General features: G+C 41.2%; 1 protein-coding gene across 1 annotated transcript in view; it reads left to right on the top strand.

Moving 5' to 3' along the window:
* LOC103891419 (zinc finger protein 252-like) overlaps positions 1 to 3505 on the top strand; it is a 30208-nt gene extending 26703 nt beyond the window's left edge. The window contains 1 exon segment of the mRNA XM_024250781.3: positions 2 to 3505. Coding sequence (XP_024106549.3) covers positions 2 to 53 — 52 coding nt within the window. The 3' untranslated portion in view covers positions 54 to 3505.
* The last annotated feature ends 16875 nt before the right edge of the window (positions 3506 to 20380 follow it).

Genomic DNA, 20380 nt, shown 5'->3' with positions numbered 1-20380 from the left:
CTAGCACACAGTCATCTTTCATTCAACATTGTACAGTTCACAGTGAAGAGTAACTGATTAGTCTATAAATTCTTCACAGTTATACATTATATGAGAGTCACACTGGTGAGAAATGAGTCACTTTATGGTTTTCCTTTTGGAGATTCAACTCTTAAGGGATTTCACTCTCCCAGTGAGCTGCTAACTAAAGGCAGGCTGCTGAAGTATATAGCAATGATCCCACAATAGCACACCTTGCTTCAGATTCAGGATGAGCCCCCTTCTTGAGCCCTGTATATATGTGAAACTTAATTATTTAGATGCATTTCATAGCGCCAGACCTTAAGGTACAGTTAGGTATTTCACTTGAGACCACTTGCTTTGCTTTGCTTTGCTTTTTTTTTTTTTTTTTTTTTTTTTGTAGATTTATTTCAGCTTCAAAGAAAGTAGTTGAGATCCTTGCACTTCCAAGCGTGATGGAACCAGGCTAGGGTTTTCTTTGTTTGTTTGGGCCTCTTCAAAACGTTTTTATTCTGTTATAAGGAATACGGAACCTTAAGCTTCAATTCACAGGGAAAAGAAACATGATTATAAGCAAAATTTGTCAAGGAATAAGGTGAGTCTTTGTGTAGATTAAAATAGTTGAGACCTTGCTAAAAAGTCAAATAACACTGTAATCCACCTCCAGGTTTCCAAGAGTTAAGATGCTGCCAGCAAGGAGCTTGCAGTCTTGTAGCTGGCCCAATATATCCCACTAATTCAAAATGGGAAATTGTACATTTTACTTAAACAGGATTTGGTAGATGGGTCTTCTAGATATGTTGTCATGAAGAAAAATCAGGAAAATGTCCAAGGGTGGGAGCCTGTGGCTTATGTCTTCACTTACCCATCACAGATAGCTATGTTCCACTGCAAGAACAGAGTTCATGTCTTTTCCTGAGGTGGCTGGAAAGCTTAATCTCCTGAAGTTAAGTCAAAACTCAAATGTCAACTCACCCAGCTCTCTTGCCTGCAGGCTGATCCAGGGACTTAGAACTTGTTACCCAGTTACAACTTCTTCTAGAGAAGAAATTTTAAGAAGGAAGCAAAAAGAAATTCAGTTTTCCCCAAGGATCTCTTCTTTGAGGTTCCGTCAAGAGATGACAAAAGGGGGCTGGGTGTGGTGTCTCACACCTGTAATCCCAGTACTTTGGGAGGCTGAAGCAGGCAGATCATGAGGTCAAGAGATCAAGACCATCCTGATGAACATAGTGAAACCCCATTTCTACAAAATTCAAAAATTAGCTGGGCATGGTGGCGCACTCCTGCAGTCCCAGCTACTTGGGAGGCTGAGGCAGGAGAATCTCTTGAGCCCAGGAGGTGGAGGTAGCAGTGAGCCAAGATTGCACCACTGCATTCCAGCCTGGCCACAAAGCAAGACTCTGAAAAAATATATATATGACAAAAGGGTTAGGAAGCTTTTTCTCTGAGGCCCATGATTACAGAACCAAATCAGAAAATAATAATTTTTTTGTTTTAAACCTACTTACATAAAATGGAGGTGTTTACTTAACTAAGAACCTCGGTATTTACTCAAATCCAGTTTTGAGTTTTATGGCTAAAACATTTCTCCAGATTAACCTTATCAGTTTGGAATATGTTTTTATTTTCCATTAAATATTTCATCCAAATTATACTGAATTTTATTTATCATGGCCTTTAAAGTTCTCTACTCAAGTCAGAAATTTCTGTTTCCTAACTACTTGGCTTGGTGATGGCATTAATATTGGTTGGGAGCTAGATGGTCTCTGCTCTATTTGATGATTGGCATAGAGCAATCACACACTTCGTACTTCCTAGCATTTTTTTTTTTTTTGAGACAGTGTCATGCTGTGTTGCCCAGGGTGGTGGGCAGTGGTGCAGTCATAGCTCACTGTAACCTTGAACTCCTGGGCTCAAGCGATTCCCCTGCCTCAACTTCATGAGTAGAAAGGACTGCAGGTGTGTACCACCACACCGGCCTCTCCTGGCTTCTTAAACAACTACATTAAAATTGAGAGGAGAAAGGCATTTTCAGTTTCTTTAGTTAATAAAAAGAAGCCATTTCTGGAGGAGTTTTATGCCTGTACCAGCAGAGTTTCAGCCTTCCAGGAATCTCATCATGATTCATACTGCTGACACAGGCCTTTGTCACCTGAAACATTCTTAAGGAGACTGACATTAAACAGGACAATTGTGAACTCCACTTTGTAAGCATCATACATATCTTACAATTCATTCTGAAGACTCCTTTATTCTTGCTCTTCCCAGAGAGCTACTGTGTTTAGTCATGCTCACTGTACTCACAAGAGAAAAGGAATAAGTGGCATATTTGCAGGTGCTGATGGTCACAAGAGCATTTTTACTTTTTCCTCCATGTCTGTTCTGTAGCATTTCCATTGATGCATGCTATTGTAGACTTCTTAGGTTGACCTTGGCCTTGACCTCCACCACTAACTCTTGACCCAAAACTGAAGATGTGCATCAGAAAGGGACAGATTTGGTCTTTCTGCTGTAAAAGATATTCTGCCTTAGTGCCTGCTAATTTGTTGTGCATAGTCCTGTGCTGCCAATCCTCCCCACCAATTGTTAAGGTTAATTTGTGTTTTATGTGTGTATTCACAAACATTATAATGTAATCAGTGGATTCCATTATTGCCCATTTTCATGTAAGGTGGGAGACACTTTGTATGGTTGGGAATCTGTAAGATCTTTAGGACTAAAACTCCTGTCTCTAATCCCAATTTATGAGGCCCTGACTCTCCAGGCAGCATGACTGAGTTGGATTTTTCTCTGCCACGAAACCTGCCAAGGCTTCTTCATCACCCAAAACCCTCCCATGACCAACCTGTATGAAAAGAGGGGCAAAGGTCATTATTAATCACAGACATGCAAAATGATATTACAAGATGTCATTTTACCCTCACTAGGTTGGCAAAAATTAAAGATCTGACAGAGAATGACACCAAATATATTTAGCAACAATTACTCTCATACATGGCTGATAGGCGTGGAAATTGGTATGACACATTGGGAAATATGTTGGCATTATTAATACAGTTAAAAATTAGCCCTAGCCAGATGCACTGGCTCACACTTGTAATCCCAGCACTTTGGGAGGCCAAGGCAGGTGGATCACCTGAGATCAGGAGTTTGAGGCCAGCCTGGCCAACACGGTGAAACCCTGTCTCTACTAAAGTAATTAGCCAGGTGGTGTGGCGGGAGCCTGTAATCCCAGCTACTCAGGAGGCTGAGGCAGGAGAATCGCTTGAACCTGGGAGGCGGGGGTTATAGTGAGCTGAGATAGCGCCCCTGCACTCCAGCCTGGGCAACAAAGCGAGACTTAGTCTCAAAAAAAAAAAATTATGTAACCCACAACTCAGTTCCACTCCTGCATATACATGTTAGGGATGTGCTTGCATGAGAACTAGAAGATGTGTCCCAAAATGTTTAATAGCAGCTGTTCCTGTAATAGCAAAAAAAAAAAAAAAAAAAAAAGGAAAAACAAGTCCAGTGTTCATCGAGAGGGAGAGAAAAGAAGTTTGATTATAAGTATAATATAGCAGAAAACTATGTCAAAATCAATTACCTGCAGCTACACACATTATTCTTAAAGCTGTCACTTTGCAGGGGAGTGTGGATTGTTCCCAATACCGACCAACTTTGATTGCTTCCTGTAGTGAAACTCCAGGAGACCTGGGAAATGAGAGAAAACTGTGACCTGAGAGAGAGTGCCAAATAATTGGAAGATTTTTCCAGCTTACTGTTAGCAGAAGTGTGGGTGATATGAAAGGGAGCAGATTCTAAGGCTGTTCAACTAGAGATAATGTAATGTTGGATTGGACTGGATTTGTTATATGAGTGCACACATGGCAGGCTGTGGATTCACTGTGCTAGTTGCAGTAGCAGCTTGTTAATGGAAGTCTATATTTGGTCATGGCCTCCAATGAGTGAGGCTGACATGCAGAATAGCCTGATTTTACAACAGAGAATGGATTCAAAGGTTCAGGAGGTGCAAGAGGGCACTCCTTTCACCCAGGCTTAGAGAAGTGCATTGGTAAGGGAATAGTAACATCCAGGAAAGACTCTGTAGTGGCTGCTTTATATAGTCTATCAAAGGAAGTAGGAGAGACTGTTATGAAAATGGATTTAGGCTGGGTGCAGTGGCTCACGTCTGTAATCCCAGCACTTTAGAGGCCAAGGCAGGTGGATCACTTGAGGTCAGGAGTTTGAAACCAGCCTGGACAACATGGTGAAATGCCGTCTGTACTAAAAATACAAAAATTAGCCAGACATGGTGGCAGGTGCATGTAATCCTAGCTACTCGGGAGGCTGAGGCAGGAGAATCACTTGAACCCAGGAGATGGAGGTTGTAGTGAACCAAGATCATGCCACTGCACTCCAGCCTCAGTGACACAGCAAGACTCCCCTCAAAAAAAAAAAAAAAAAAAAAAAGAGGAAGGGAGGGAGGGGGAGAGAGAGAGAGAAAAGAAGAAAGAAAAAGGAAAGGAAAGGGAAGGAAGGAAGAAAAAAGGAAGGAAGGAAGGGGAAAGGAAAGAAAAAGGAAGGAAAGAAAAGAGAAGGAAAGGAAAGAAAGAAGAGAAAGAAAATAAAAGAGGATTTAACTCAGTGGGAATGGTCAGGACCAGATGGCAGCATATAACCCTGTCATAGACAGGGAAGTTGTCACTGTAACAGACCCAGGGCCACAACAGTAATGAGAATGGTTTGACCATAGAGGTTTTGACCCTGAGTAATGATGATGGTGACTATGGACTGAAATAGGTAGACCACCTACTAAAGTCTTTATCAGTATCAGTGAGTCATTAAGCCTTTACAGACACCTGACTTGGATCAGCACAACAGTCATCGCCTTTCACTTACTTCCTAGGCTTGAGCCAGTTCAGACCCAGAACCTCATGAAACAAGAGGAGGCTAGATTTCCCTTGAAAGGTCTTGCTACACTTTCCAAATTTTATGCTATAAATCTTATTCCCTTTGCCAAAGGGAATGTGAACATTTACCAGGGTAACTATATATCAGAGGAGAAGAATACCCACTTTTTTAGGGATAAGGAAGTAACATCTTGGATGGAGAAAGAAAAATCTGTTAAACTATCATGCTACCTGACTTCAAACTATACTACAAGGCTACAGTAACCAAAACAGCATGGTACTGGTACCAAAACAGAGATATAGATCAATGGAACAGAACAGAGCCCTCAGAAATAACACCACATATCCACAACTATCTGATCTTTGGCAAACCTGAGAAAAACAAGCAATAGGGAAAGGATTCCCTATTTAATAAATGGTGCTGGGAAAACTGGCTAGCCATATGTAGAAAGCTGAAACTGGATCCCTTCCTTACACCTTATACAAAAATTAATTCAACATGGATTAAAGACTTAAACGTTAGACCTAAAACCATAAAAACCCTAGAAGAAAACCTAGGCATTACCATTCAGGACATAGGCATGGGCAAGGACTTCATGTCTAAAACACCAAAAGCAATGGCAACAAAAACCAAAATTAACAAATGGGATCTAATTAAACTAAAGAGCTTCTGCACAGCAAATGAAACTACCATCAGAGTGAACAGGCAACCTACAAAATGGGAGAAAATTTTCCCAACCTACTCATCTGACAAAGGGCTAATATCCAGAATCTACAGTGAACTCAAACAAATTTACAAGAAAAAAACAACCCCATCAAAAAGTGGGTGAAGGATATGAACAGACACTTCTCAAAAGAAGACATTTATGCAGCCAAAAGACACATGAAAAAATGCTCATCATCACTGGCCATCAGAGAAATGCAAATCAAAACCACAATGAGATACCATCTCACACCAGTTAGAATGGCGATCATTAAAAAGTCAGGAAACAACAGGTGCTGGAGAGGATGTGGAGAAATAGGAACACTTTTACACTGTTGGTGGAACTGTAAACTAGTTCAACCATAGTGGAAGTCAGTGTGGCGATTCCTCAGGGATCTAGAACTAGAAATACCATTTGACCCAGCCATCCCATTACTGGGTATATACCCAAAGGACTATAAATCATACTGCTATAAAGACACATGCACACGTATGTTTATTGTGGCATTATTCACAATAGCAAATACTTGGAACCACCCCAAATGTCCAACAATGATAGACTGGATTAAGAAAATGTGGCATATATACACCATGGAATACTATGCAGCCATAAAAAATGATGAGTTCATGTCATTTGTAGGGACATGGATGAAATTGGAAATCATCATTCTCAGTAAACTATCACAAGGACAAAAAACCAAACACTGCATGTTCTCACTCATAGATGGGAATTGAACAATGAGAACACATGGACACAGGAAGGGGAACATCACACTCTGGGGACTGTTTTGGGGTGAGGGGAGTGGGGAGGGATAGCATTAGGAGATATACCTAATGCTAAATGACAACTTAATGGGTGCAGCACACCAGCATGACACATATATACATATGTAACTAACCTGCACATTGTGCACATGTACCCTAAAACTTAAAGTATAATAATAAAAAATAAATAAAAATAAAAAGAAAAATCTGTTAAGCTATTAATCAGACTGGAATAACAGATAAAATCAGCTGTAAAGTTAATAAGAAACTATTTCTGCCACAGATATATGCAGCTGTAGAATGTCATAAAATTTCACCTCTGCTTTCTTACTGAGAAACTTTGTTCTCTTATAGACTAACAGAAACATGTTAGAAGTTATATCAGTAAGAATGGAACACTCTACTCTTCCTGGCACATCTGTCACTTTGACATAGAGAAGCAGCCTCAATTTACAACCCAATTCATGTAAGAAGTTTTTGGACACCATATTCTACACCTATCTTAATTTTGTGGTTCCCAAGGAAATGAGCCGGGGTGTATTTCATAGGCCAGACCTGATGACCCATTACTCACAACCCTGCTTGGCTGCATGCCCATTAAAACACTGCTTTATTTAAATTTCACTTAAACTCCACCCTTCCCCAAACTCTTATAATAACTTATGTTTTCTTTAGTTGGTGAGACACCCCACAGTTCTGGGGTGTTATCACCCTCATTGTAATGGGTCAATAACTCTGATTTTGTTGGAGTGCAGGTTTATTCCTTGTAGTCTGAGGCTGATTGGGCTAGGACAGGGATTACTGGACTTTGGCTCTGAATTGATGTTAAAACCTGGGAACCAATATATTACTGTTGTTCTCCAGGGTAGGAGCTTATGGAGCCAAGTAATGAAGTTGTAGAGTCCCTGAACCTACCCCATGGTTATTTATCAGACATAGAATACATAATATCCCTTTCTGTCCTCAAGTTGGAGCTTGTGCAGGTGACTGTAAGAGCAAGAAGCAAACTGTGCATCCAGGAAAAGAAAGGACAGACAGCCAGGTATCCTGACAGGGACCCCACATCCCTGGTTCTGATGCTGCTTTCATCCCTCTTACTAACATGTCCTGTCAATTCATTCCCTAAGTTTCTCCTTCCCAGCTCAATTCCATGCTCCCTGGGGCCCTGAAATTCCGTGGGAAATGAGGATGGGGTATCTGGAACAAGAGAAGAGATGAACCACTTTTCTCAGGTGAGAGTTGGCCCGTTATCACTGTGAGGCCTCTCAGGTGATTTTGTGAGCTGGAGATAAGAGTGTGGCATATAGTAGTTGAAGGTAGGAGCAAAGGGTCCTGGTTGGAGGCTGAGTGGAATCTTTCTTTAGGCACTGACTACTTCAAAATTAGATCCTTGGAGCTCCAGGAATTCATATTCAAGCTGTGAGGTCAGTGACCATAACAGCAAAGCTGAACATGTGCAGTGCTGTGTCCTTTACACAGAGGTGTTGCAAGTCACCAGGTGACTGTCATAGTACCAGGTCCTGCTGGGAGGCCACATACTCTCTCACAGAAGGGGCCTGATATTTAGAGATTACAACAATGTGTCCAAAGTCAGGACCTCAATATTTTGCCTCCAAGGTCCAGTGATTCTCCCACCATGTCTCTATCCTAAGTGAGTAGGACCCTGTCAACAAAGAGTGAAACTGTAAAATATTTGAAGAGATTTATTCTGGGCCAAATACAAGTGACCAATGGCCCTTGACACAGCCCCAGAAGATCTTGAGAACATGTGCCCAAGGTGGTCAGGCTACAGCTTGGTTTTATACATTTTAGGGAGACATAAGACATCAATCAATACATATAAGATGTACATTGGTTTGATCCAGAAGGGCGGGACAACTGGAAGCAGGGGCTTCCAATTTATAGGCAGATTCAAAGATTTTCTGATTGGCATTTGGTGTAAAGAGTTTATCTAAAGACCTAGAATCTGTAGAAGGGAGTGTATGGGTTAAAATAAAGGGTTGTTGAGACAAAGGTTCTTATTATGTAGATGAAGCCTCCAGGTAGCAGGCTTCAGAGAAAACAGATTGTAAATGTTTCTTATCTGACTTTAAAAGGTGCCAGACTCTTAGTTTATTCTCTCCTGGATCAGGGAAAAGACCTGAAAAAGAAAAGGGATTCTCTATAGAATGCAGATTTTCTCCACAACAGCTTTGCAGGACATTTCAAAATATGTCAAAGAAATACATTTTAGGGTAAAATGCTTTCATTTCATTCAAGGCCTGCACTCTGACATATGATGCTATATTCAAGTCAGGCTGGAATTTGGTGTCTTATTGTTATAAAAAATCTTCAGATCTCTGTTTTAATGTTAATGCTGGTCAGTTGTACCTGAGTTCCAAAGGGAGGAGAGTACAATGAAGCATGCCTGGCCCCTTCTTCTTGTTATGGCCTGAACTAGTTTTTCAGGTTAACTTTGGAATGCCCTTGTCTGAGAGGAGGGGTTCATTGGTTGTGGTGGGCTTAGAATTTTAATTTTGACTTATAACCCCTAACTAGCTCCATCCATGGGTCATCCCCAGGAGAGCAGAGCAGAGTGAGAAGAAGGGTCCACATTTTCATTCCCTTCCACAAGTTCTTTCTCAGAACCCCATGTCTGAGAAGACCTGGCTCTAGGAACCAAGGACCTCAATGGTTGTGCACCCAAGGCCTATGGGTAGGAGAGGTGACATTTACAACTGTGACAGCCCAGGCTTGAATAGCAAAGTGCTACCCTCAAAAGCTCCCACTCTTCATTTCTTCCTGCCTTGGCATTCAGCTGAAAGAGAAAGACAGTCAAGGAAAGACATATATCAAGACACATTTCTCACTGTCCTTATTCCACATGACCTAAAAGGAAGAAGCTGAGGCAAAATTTATGTAAGTAGACAGTTTATTTAGGCCAAACTTGAGAATTGTAACCCAGGATCAAAGATTTAATTTGCCCTGAAAATACACTCCAGTTAGCAGCAGTTATAGTGGATTTTTTTTTTCATTTTTTAACAGAGACAGGGTCTTGCTCTGTTGTGCAGGCTGGAGTGCAGTGGCACAATCATAGCTCTGTATAACCTTGAATTCCTGGGCTCAAGCAATCCTCCCACCTTGGCCCCATCAGTAGCTAGGACTACAGACATACACTACCATGCGCAGCTCATTTTTTGAAAGTCTTTTGTAGAGACAGAGTCTTGCTCTGTTGCTTAGGCTGGTCTCAAACTCCCAGCCTCAAGTGATCCTCACACCTCAGCCTCCCAAAGTACTGGGATTACAGGCATAAGCCACCACTTCCAGCCTATAAATTGATTTTTAAAGGGAAAAAAGAGGCTGTTCCTGAGTTATTTACCAAGAATTTACATTAAAATAAGCTATTGATTGGCTTTACATTGTTAAACTATGGGGTGTGGGTTTTAGTGCTCAGCATGGCATGTTTAGGTTAATTTGTAGCTACTTGTGGCGATAGCAAGCAGTTTCAGGAGATGAATACATAGCTAAAAAGTGGGGGAGTAGGATGTCATTACTGTTTTCTTTTAATGCTGCTCTGGGCCTAATAATTAAAAACACTCACATTCCTCACATAAAAGTTTTCTCTCATCTCCCTCTCTTGATAAAAAGTCTTTCTTCTAGAAAGCTTTGATGATCAAAATATGAGTGTCAAGGTGTCCCTTGTCACTGGGAATGTACATTTCCAATAGTCCTGTCAAAGACATTGATCTGTAGCTGTTATTACTTGTGGAATCATCTCTAGCCTTTGGAGTACCACGGAATTAGTTTTCTCAGAACAAGCATAACAATGAGAGATATGTAGTAGAAATATAATGTACATAAGAATTTTTAAAAATTTATATGCCAGAATTTTTTTAAAACCCTATTCCATTGGGAGGTCAACTAAAAACATGAAAATTAAAACCCAGTCTATTTTTAGAGACTTGTAGCAAGGACATCATTTAGGATTTAGTCCAAGTTGTAGGAAAATAATAAGAGCTCAAAAACAGTGGTCAGGTATAGAATCCCATAACAGGTATACTATAGTTTTTTTTCTGAAATTTTTTTCTCTCAAGTCCCCATGTTTTTTTTGTTTTTTGAGACGGAGTCTTGCTCTGTAGCAGGACAAGCCATAGACAAAACCCCTCAGACACCGAGTTAAGGAAGGGCTTTACTTGGCCAGGAGCTTTGGCAAGACTCACATCTCCAAAAACTGACCTCCCCGAGTGAACAATTCCTTTCCCTTTTAAGGGCTTACAACTCTAAGGGGGTCCATACGAGAGGGTTGTGATTGATTGAGCAAGCAGTGGGTATGTGACTGGGGGCTGCATGCACCAATAATCATAATGGAACAGAACAGGACAGGGATTTTCACAATGCTTTTCCATACAATGTCTGAAATCTATAGATAACCAGTTAGGTCAGGGTTTGTTCTTTAACCAGGCCCAGGGCATGGCGCCGGGCTGTCTGCCTGTGAATTTCATTTCTGCCTTTCAGTTTTTACTTCTTTCTTTGGAGGCAGAAATTGGGCATAAGACAATATGAGGGGTGGTCTCCCTTAGCTCTGTCATCCAGGCTGGAGTGCAGTGGCACAATCCCGGCTCACTGCAAGCTCTGCCTCCTGGGTTCACACCATTCTCCTTCCTCAGCCTCTGCAGTAGCTGGGACTACAGGCACCTGCCACTACACCCAGCTAATTTTTTGTATTTTTACTAGAGACAGGGTTTCACCATGTTAGCCAGGATGGTCTCGATCTCCTGACCTTGTGATCTGCCACCTAAGCCTCCCAAAGTGCTGGGATAACAGGCATGAGCCCCCATGCCCAGCCCAACTGGTTATGTTACTTTTTTTTTTTTTTGAGATGGAGTCTCACTCTGTCGCCCAGGCTGGAGTGCAGTGGCACGATCTTGGCTCACTGCAAGCTCCACCTCCCGGATTCACGCCATTCTCTTGCCTCAGTCTCCTGAGTAGCTGGGACTATTACTTTAAGACAAAATTCACCATACAGACTTTTTTCTCATACAAAAAGCAAAGGGAGTGGATTGCTCCTGCAGGGCCCAGGAGACACCCAAAATACTGTGAGTGCCCAAGCTGTGAAAGTGGGAAATGGGGATCATTCGACCCCAAACACACATCCTCACTGAGGAACCTGAAGGTCTAGATCACAGGAGAAGGATCTGACCTTACCTGGAGCTGCACCAAATTAGAGAGCCAAGCAAAATACAGGGTTAGAGGAAGCAGTGGGAAAAGCCCTGGGAAGCCATTTCTACCTTGTCTCACAGGGGTCTTTGGGGAGGGCTGCCAGAGGAACTGGGAAAAGACCAAAGGGAGAAGGAAACCTCCAGCTGAACTTTGTAGCAATTCCAACCAAACATGAAGTCTCCTGGCCAGAACTCACAGGAGTGTGTGAATTCAGTGTGCAGACTTGGCAGGTGGGGAGGCACGAATGCCCTCCTTGCTTTCTTAGCTGGGTGGCTGGTAACCTGTTGAAAGTTCCAGGCCTGCTCACCCACTGCTTAGAAACAAACTCAGTGCCACTGGGTGGGGGGGGGGTGCACAGTGAAAGTGAGACTGGCCTTTAGGATTGCATGGGAGCTGGGTGAGGCCTGTAATGTAACTGCCAGCTTTCCTCCACTTCCCTGACAACCTGCATGACACAGCAGAGGCAGCCATAATCCTCCTGGGAACAACTCCATTGACCTAGGAACCATACTCCCAACCCCACAGCAGCAGCAGCAAGTGCTACCCAAGGAGAGTCTGAGCTCAGACATGCCTAACCCTCCTCACACATGTTGGGCCTTCCCTACCCACCCTGGTAGCTGAGGACAAAAGTCATATTCTCTTGGGAGTTCTAGGGCCCTGCCCACTGCCTGATGCTTCCTATACTACCACAGGTGATGCTCTCTTGGAAGCACCACCTTCTGGCAAGAGGCCAACCAGCACAAAAATAGTGCATTAAACAACCACAACTATGGACCTTCACAAAGTCCATTTCACTCCCCTGCCACCTCCACTGGAGCAGGTGCTGGTATCCATGCCTGTGAGACCTGAAGATGATCCACATCACATGAGTCTGTGCAGACAACCCCCGATACCAGCCCAGAGCCTGGTAGCCCTGCTGGGTGGTTAGGTCTAGGAGAAAAATAGCAATCACTACAGCTCAGCTCCCAGGAAGTACTACATCAAAAGAATATCACATGGGACAAAAGAATCTGAACAGTAGCCTTGAGCAGCAGATCTTCCCCTGATATAGCCTACCCAAATGAGAAGGAACCAGAAAAACAATTCTGGTAACATGACAAAATGAGGTTATTTAGCACCCCCCAAAAATCACGCTAGCTCACCAGCAACAGATCCAAACCAAGAAGAAATCACTGACTTACCTGATAAAGAATTCAGAAGGTCAGTTATTAAGCTAATTAAAGAGGCACTAAAAAAAAGTGAAGTCCAATTTAAGGAAATCCAAAAAAATGATACAAGAAATGAGGGGAATCTTTAGTGAAATAGATAGCATAAATAAAAAACAATCACAACTTCAGGAAATAAAGGACACACTTAGAGAAATGCAAAATTTTCTGGAAAGTGTCAGCAATAGAATTGAACAAACAAACAGAAGAAAGAACTTCAGAGCTTGAAGACAAGGTTTTTGAATTAACCCAAACCAATACAGAAAAAAAATTAACAAAATGAACATAGCCTCCAAGAAGTTTGGAATTATGTTAAACAACCAAACCTAAGAATAATTGGCATTCCTGAAGAAGAAGAGAAATCTAAAAGTTTGGGGAACATATCTGGGGGAATAATCAAGGAAAACTTCCCCAGCCTTGCTAGAGACCTAGACATCCAAATACAAGAAGCTGAAAAAACACCTGGGAAATTCATCACAAAAAGATCATCACCTAGGCACATTGTCATCAGGTTATCTAAAGTCAAGACGAAGGAAAGAATCTTAAGAGCTGTGAGGCAAAAGCACCAGGTAATCTATAAAGATAAGCCTATCAGATTAACAACAGATTTCTCAGCAGAAACTCTGCAAAATAGAAGGGATTAGGGCCCTATCTTCAGCCTCCTTAAACAAAAAGATTATCAGCCAAGAATTTTGTACCCAGTGAAACTAAGCTTCATAAATGAAGGAAAGACACAGTCTTTTTCAGACTAATGTTGAGATAATTCACCACTACCAAGCCAGCACTACAAAACTGCTAAAAGCGCTCTAAATCTTGAAACAAATCCTGGATACACATCAAAACAGAACCTCCTTAAAGCATAAATCTCACAGGACCTATAAAACAAAAATACAATTTAAAAAAACCAAGGTGGCAGGGTGCAGTGGCTCATGCCTGTAATCCCAGCACTTTGGGAGGCCGAGGTGGGCAGATCACGAGGTCAGGAGATCAAGACCATCCTGGCTAACACAGTGAAACCCCATCTCTACTAAAAATACAAAAAAATTAGCCAGGCATGGTGGCGGGCACCTGTAGTCCCAGCTACTCAGGAGGCTGAGGCAGGAGAATGGCATTAACCCAGGAGGCAGAGCTTGCAGTGAGCCAAGATCATGCCACTGGACTCCAGCCTGGGCGACAAAGTGAGACTCCGTCTCAAAAAAAAAAAAAAAAAACCAAGGTATACCTGCAACAAATACCATGACGAACGGAATAGTACCTCATATCTCAATACTAATATTGGATGTAAATAGCCTAAATGTTCCACTTAAAAGATACAGAATTGCAGAATTGGTAAGAATTCACCAACCAAGTATCTGCTGCCTTCAAGAGACTCCTCACCTAACCCATAAGGACTCACATAAACTTAAGGTAAACACATAAGGACTCACATAAACTTAATGTCCATTTGCACGGAATGTCTTAAGGAAAAACACATTCCATGCAAATGGACACCAAAAGCAAGCAGGAGTAGCTATTCTTATATCAGACAAAACAGACTTTAAAGCAACAGCAGTTAAAAAAGACAAAGAGAAACATATAATGATAAAGGGCCTTGTCCAACAGGAAAATATCACAATCCTAAATATATATGCACCTAACATTTGAGCTTTCAAATTTATAAAACAATTACCACTAGACATAAGTAATGAGATAGACAGTAACACAATAACAGTGGGGGACTTCAGTACTCCACCAACAGCACTAGATAGGTCATCAAGACAGAAAGTTAATAAAGAAACAATGGATTTACACTATATTCTGGAACAAATAGACTTAATAGATATTTACAGAACATTCTATCCAATAACTGCAGAATATACATTCTATTCATCAATGCATGGAATTTTCTCCAAGATAGAACATATATAATAGGCCACAAAACAAGTCTCAATAAATTTAAGAAAATTGAAATTATATCAAGTACTCTCTTAGACCACAGTGGAATAAGCTGCAAATCAACTCCAAAGGAAACCTTCAAAACCATGCAAATACATGGAAATTAAATAACCTGCTCCTGAATTATCATTGGGTCAACAATGAAATCAAGATAGAAGTTAAAAAAATTATTTGAACTGAACAACAATAGTGACACAACCTATGAAAACCTCTGGGATACAGCAAAAATGGTGGTAAGAGGAAAGCTCATAGCCTTAAATATCTTCATCAAAAAGTCTGAAAGAACACAAATAGACAATCTAAGGTCACACTCAAGGAACTAGAGAAACAAGACAAACCAAACCCAAATCCAGCAGAAGAAAGGAAATAACCAAGATCAGAGCAGAACTAAATGAAATTGAAACAACAACAACAAAATACAAAAGATGAATGAAATAAAAAGCTGGCTCTTTGAAAAGATAAATAAAATTGATAGACCGTTAGGAAGATTAACCAAGAAAACAAGAAAGAAGGTCCAGTAATCCCAGCACTTTGGGAAGCTGAGTGGGCGGATCACAATGTCAAGAGATTGAGACCATCCTGGCCAACATGGTGAAACCCCATCTCTACTAAAAATACAAAAAATTAGCTGGGTGTGGTGGCAGGCGCCTGTAATCCCAGCTACTTGGGAGGCTGAGGCAGGAGAATTGCTTGAACCCAGGAGGCAGAGGTTGCAGTAAGCCAAGATCACACCATCACACCCCAGCCTGAGCAAAAAGAGCAAAACTCCGTTTCAAAAGAAAAGAAAGAAAGAAGCTCCAAATAAGCTGAATTAGAAAAGAAACAGGAGATATTACAACCAACACCACAGAAACACAAAAGATCATTCAAGGCTATTATGAAAACCTTTATGTGCATAAACTAGAAAACCTAGAGGAGATGGATGATACAAATTTAGGAATCCTCCCTAAATCACTGTATGAAGCCAGTATCACCCTAATACCAAAACCAGGAAAGAACATAACAAAAAAAAAAGAAAACTACAGGCCAATATCCCTGATGAACATAGATGCAAAAATCCTTAAGAAAATGCTAACTAACTGAATCCAACACATATCAAAAAGATAATCCACCATGATCAAGTGGGTTTCATACCAGGGATGCAGGGATGGTTCAACATATGCAAGTCAATAAATGTGACACACCACATAAACAAGAATTAAAAACAAAAATCACATGATCATCTCAACAGACACAGAAAAAGCATTTGGCAAAATCCTGTGGGTGAAAGATTACCTAGGTGCCAAGGCAAGAGACAGAAGGCACAAACTGTTTCAGTATAATAAAGAAAATAGTTAGAATAAGAATAGTCATAATACAAATTAGATATAGAGATGATCATGGACAATTATCTATCATTATAAACATTAATCATTAGCTTTTAATATTACTCTTTGTTGCACTACTAATATAACCTAGGAATAACCAGTGGGTATAGGGTCAGGTGCTGAAGGGACATTGTGAGAAGTGACCTAGAAGGCAAGAGGTGAGCCCTCTGTCATGCCCACATAAGGGCTGCTTGAGGGCTCCTTGGTCAAGTGGTAACGCGTGTCTGGGAAGATCCTCATTACTTAGCAGATCGTGAAAGGGAGTCTCCTTTCCTTGGAGAAGTCAGGGAACAGTCTGCTCCGCCAGCTTCTTGTGGAAGGCTGGATATTATCCAGGCCTGCCCACAGTCATCTGGAGGCCTAAACCCCTCCCTGTGGTGCTGTGCTTCAATGTTCATGCTCCTTGTCCACTTTCGTGTTCCTCCTGTACTCCTGATTCCTCTTTGAAGTTTGTAGTAGATAGCGGTAGAAGAAATAGTGAAAGTCTTAAAGTCTTTGATCTTTCTTATAAGTGCATAGAAGAAAATGCTGACGTATGCTGCTTTCTCTCTCTGCTTGGCTACCTAAAAGGGAAGGGCCCCCTGTCCTATGATCATGTGACTTGCTTCACCTTGTCAATCACTTAGAAGTTTCACCCTTCTTATCCTGCCCCCTTTGTATTGTATGCAATAAATATCAGTGTACCCAGCCATTCGGGGCCACTACCGGTCTCCACATCTTGATGGCAGTGGTCCCCAGGCTGAACTGTTTCTCTTTATCTCTTTGTCTTGTGTCTTTATTTATTACAACCTCTCATCTCCACATACGGAGAGAACACCCACTAAGCCCTGTAGGGCTATACCCTACAAAATCCAGTATCCCTTTATGATTAAAACCTTCAGCAAAATTGGCATACAAGGGACATACCTCAATGTAATAAAAGCTATCTATGATAAACCCACAGCCAACATAATACTGAATGCATCAAAGTTGAAAGCATTCCTTCTGAGAACTGGAACAAGACAAAGATGCCCACTCTCACCACTTCTATTCAACATAGTACTGGAAGTCCTAGCCAGAATAATTAGAAAAGAGAAAAAACAAAGGACATTCAAACCGGTAAAGAGCAAGTCAAACTGTCGCTGTTTGTTGATGATAGGATCATATACCTAGAAAACCCTAAAGACACCTCCAAAAAGCTCCTACAAATGATAAATGATAAGTGAATTAGCAAATTTCAGGATAAAAAGTTAATGTACACAAATCAGTAGCTCTGCTATACACCAACAGCAACGAAGCTGAGAATCAAATCAAGAACTCAACCCCTTTTACAATAGCTGCAAAAAATGAAATACTTCAGAATATTCCTAACCAAGGAGGTGAAAGACCTCTACAAGGAAAACTACAAAACTCTGCTGAAAGAAATCATAGATGACACAAACAAATGGAAACACATCCCATGCTCATGGATGGGTAGAATCAATATTGAGAAAATGACCATACTTCCAAAAGCGATCTACAAATTCAATGCAATTCCCATCAAAATACCACCATCATTCTTCACAGAACTAGAAAAAACAATCCTAAAATTCATATGGAACCAAAAATGAGCCTACATTGCCAAAACAAGACTAAGCAAAAAGAACAAACCTGGAGGCATCACAGTACCTGATTTCAAACTGTCAGGCCTCTGAGCCCAAGCTAAGCCATCCTATCCCCTGTGACCTGCACGTACACATCCAGATGGCCAGTTCCTGCCTTAACTGATGACATTCCACCACAAAAGAAGTGAAAATGGCCTGTTCCTGCCTTAACTGATGACATTGTCTTGTGAAATTCCTTCTTCTGGCTCATCCTGGCTCAAAAGCTCCCCCACTGAGTACCTTGTGACCCCCCACTCCTGCCCGCCAGAGAACAACCCCCTTTGACTGTAATTTTCCTTTACCTACCCAAATCTTATAAAATGGCCCCACCCCATCTCCCTTCACTGACTCTCTTTTCGGACTCAGCCCACCTGCACCCAGGTGAAATAAACAGCCGTGTTGCTCACACAAATCCTGTTTGGTGGTCTCTTCACACAGACACACATGAAACAAACTATACTATAAGGCCATAGTCACCAGAACAGCATGGTACTGCTATAAAAATAGGCACATAGACCAACAGAACAGAATAGAGAACCCAGAAATAAACTCAAATACTTACAGCCAACTGACCTTCAACAAATCACACAAAAACATAAATTGGGGAAAGAACACCCTATTCAACAAATACTGCTGGGATAGTTGGCAAGCCACATGTAGGAGAATAAACCTGGATCCTCATCTTTCACATTATAAAAATCAACTCAAGATGGATCAAGGACTTAAATCTAAGACCTGAAAATATAAAAATTCTACAAGATAACATCAGAAAAACCCTTCTAGACATTGGCCTAGGCAAAGATTTCATGACCAAGAACCCAAAAGCAAATGCAACAAAAACAAAGATAAATAGGTGGGACTTAACTAAACTAAAGACCTTTTGCACAGCAAAAGGAAGAGTAAGCAGAGTAAATAGACAACCCACAGAGTGGGAGAAAATCTTCGCAATCTATACATCCAACAAAGGACTAATATGCAGAATCTACAAGGAACTCAAACAAATTAGCACGAAAAAATAATCCCATTATTAGGAGGCTAACGGCCGGGCACGGTGGCTCACTCCTGTAATCCCAGCACTTTGGGAGGCTGAGGCAGGTGGATCACCTGAAGTTGGGAGTTTGAAACCAGCCTGATCAACATGGAGAAACCCCATCTCTACTAAAAATACAAAATTAGCCTGGCATGGTGGCTCATGCCTGTAATCCCAACTACTCAGGAGGCTGAGGCAGGAGAATCACTTGAACCGAGGAGGCAGAGGTTGCAGTGAGCCAAGATCACACCATTACACTCCAACCTGGGCAACAAGAGCAAAACTCCGTCTCAAAAAAAAAAAGTGGGGGGTGCGCTAAGGACATGAACAGACAATTCTCAAAACAAGATATACAAATGGCCAACAAACATGAAAAAATGCTCAACATCACTAATGATCAGGGAAATGCAAATCAAAACCACAGAACAATACCACCTTACTCCCACAAGAATGGCCATAATCAAAAATCAAAAAATAATAGATGTTGGCATGAATGTGGTGAAAAGGGAATACTTCCATGCTGCTTGTGGGAATGTAAACTAGTACAACCACTATGGAAAACAATGTGGAAAATCCTTAAAGAACTAAAAGTAGAACTACCAAGAAATACCATTTCGTCCAGCAATCCCACTGCAGGGTATCTACCCAGAGGAAAAGAAGTCATTATAAGAAAAAGATACTTGTATATGCATGTTTATGGCAACACAATTCGCAACTGCAAAAATGTGGAAGCAGCCCAAATGCCCATCAATCAACGAGTGGATAAACAAACTGTAGCATATATATATATGTGTGTGTGTGTGTGTGTGTGTGTGTGTGTATGTGTGTTTATATATGTATATATCTATACATATATATAGGGTAGTATTCCATCATACATATATCATATATATGATGGAATACTACTCAGCCATAAAAAGGAGTGAATTAACAGCATTCACAGCAACCTGGATGGGATTGGAGACTATTATTCCAAGAGAAGTAACTCAGGAGTGGAAAACCAAACATCGTATGTCCTCACTCATGAGAGGTATCTAAGCTAGGAGGATGCAAAGGCCTAAGAAGGATACAATGGACTTTGGGGACTGGGACTCAGGGGGAAAGGGCGGGAAGGGCGTGAGGGATAAAAGACTACAAATTGGGTTCAAGGCATACTGCCCAGGTGATGGGTGCACCAAAATCTCACAAATCACCACTAAAGAACTTATTCATGTAACCAAACACCACCACCTATGGAAATAAAAAATGTAAAAACCTATGGAAATAAAAAAATTAAAAATAAATAAAAAATAAACATAAGTTCCAATTTCAGGCCATCTCTTTGTGAATGCATATGACTGTACGCTTTCAGAAAAAGGTATGTCACATCCTGAATGCTTTGCTGCTTAGAAATTTCTTCTGCCAGATGCTCTAAATCATCTCTCTCAAGCTCAAAGTTCCACAGATCTCTAGGGCAGGGCCAAAATGCCACCAATCTCTTTGCTAAAGCATAGCAAGAGTGACCTTTACTCCAGCTTCCAATAAGTTCCTCAACTCCAACTGAGAGCACCTCAGCCTGAACTTCAAAAAAATGGGGGGGGGGGGAGGTTATCTAGACAGTGTTTCTTAAATTCCAATAGAGTTTGTCATGTATTTTTTATTATGAATTCCTGATTTTGATAG

This window comes from Pongo abelii, chromosome 7 (assembly GCF_028885655.2).
Source record: "Pongo abelii isolate AG06213 chromosome 7, NHGRI_mPonAbe1-v2.0_pri, whole genome shotgun sequence".
Lineage (NCBI taxonomy): Eukaryota > Metazoa > Chordata > Mammalia > Primates > Hominidae > Pongo > Pongo abelii.
The sequence above is the reverse complement of the archived record's forward strand: the minus strand, read 5'-3'. Positions and strand labels throughout refer to the sequence as shown.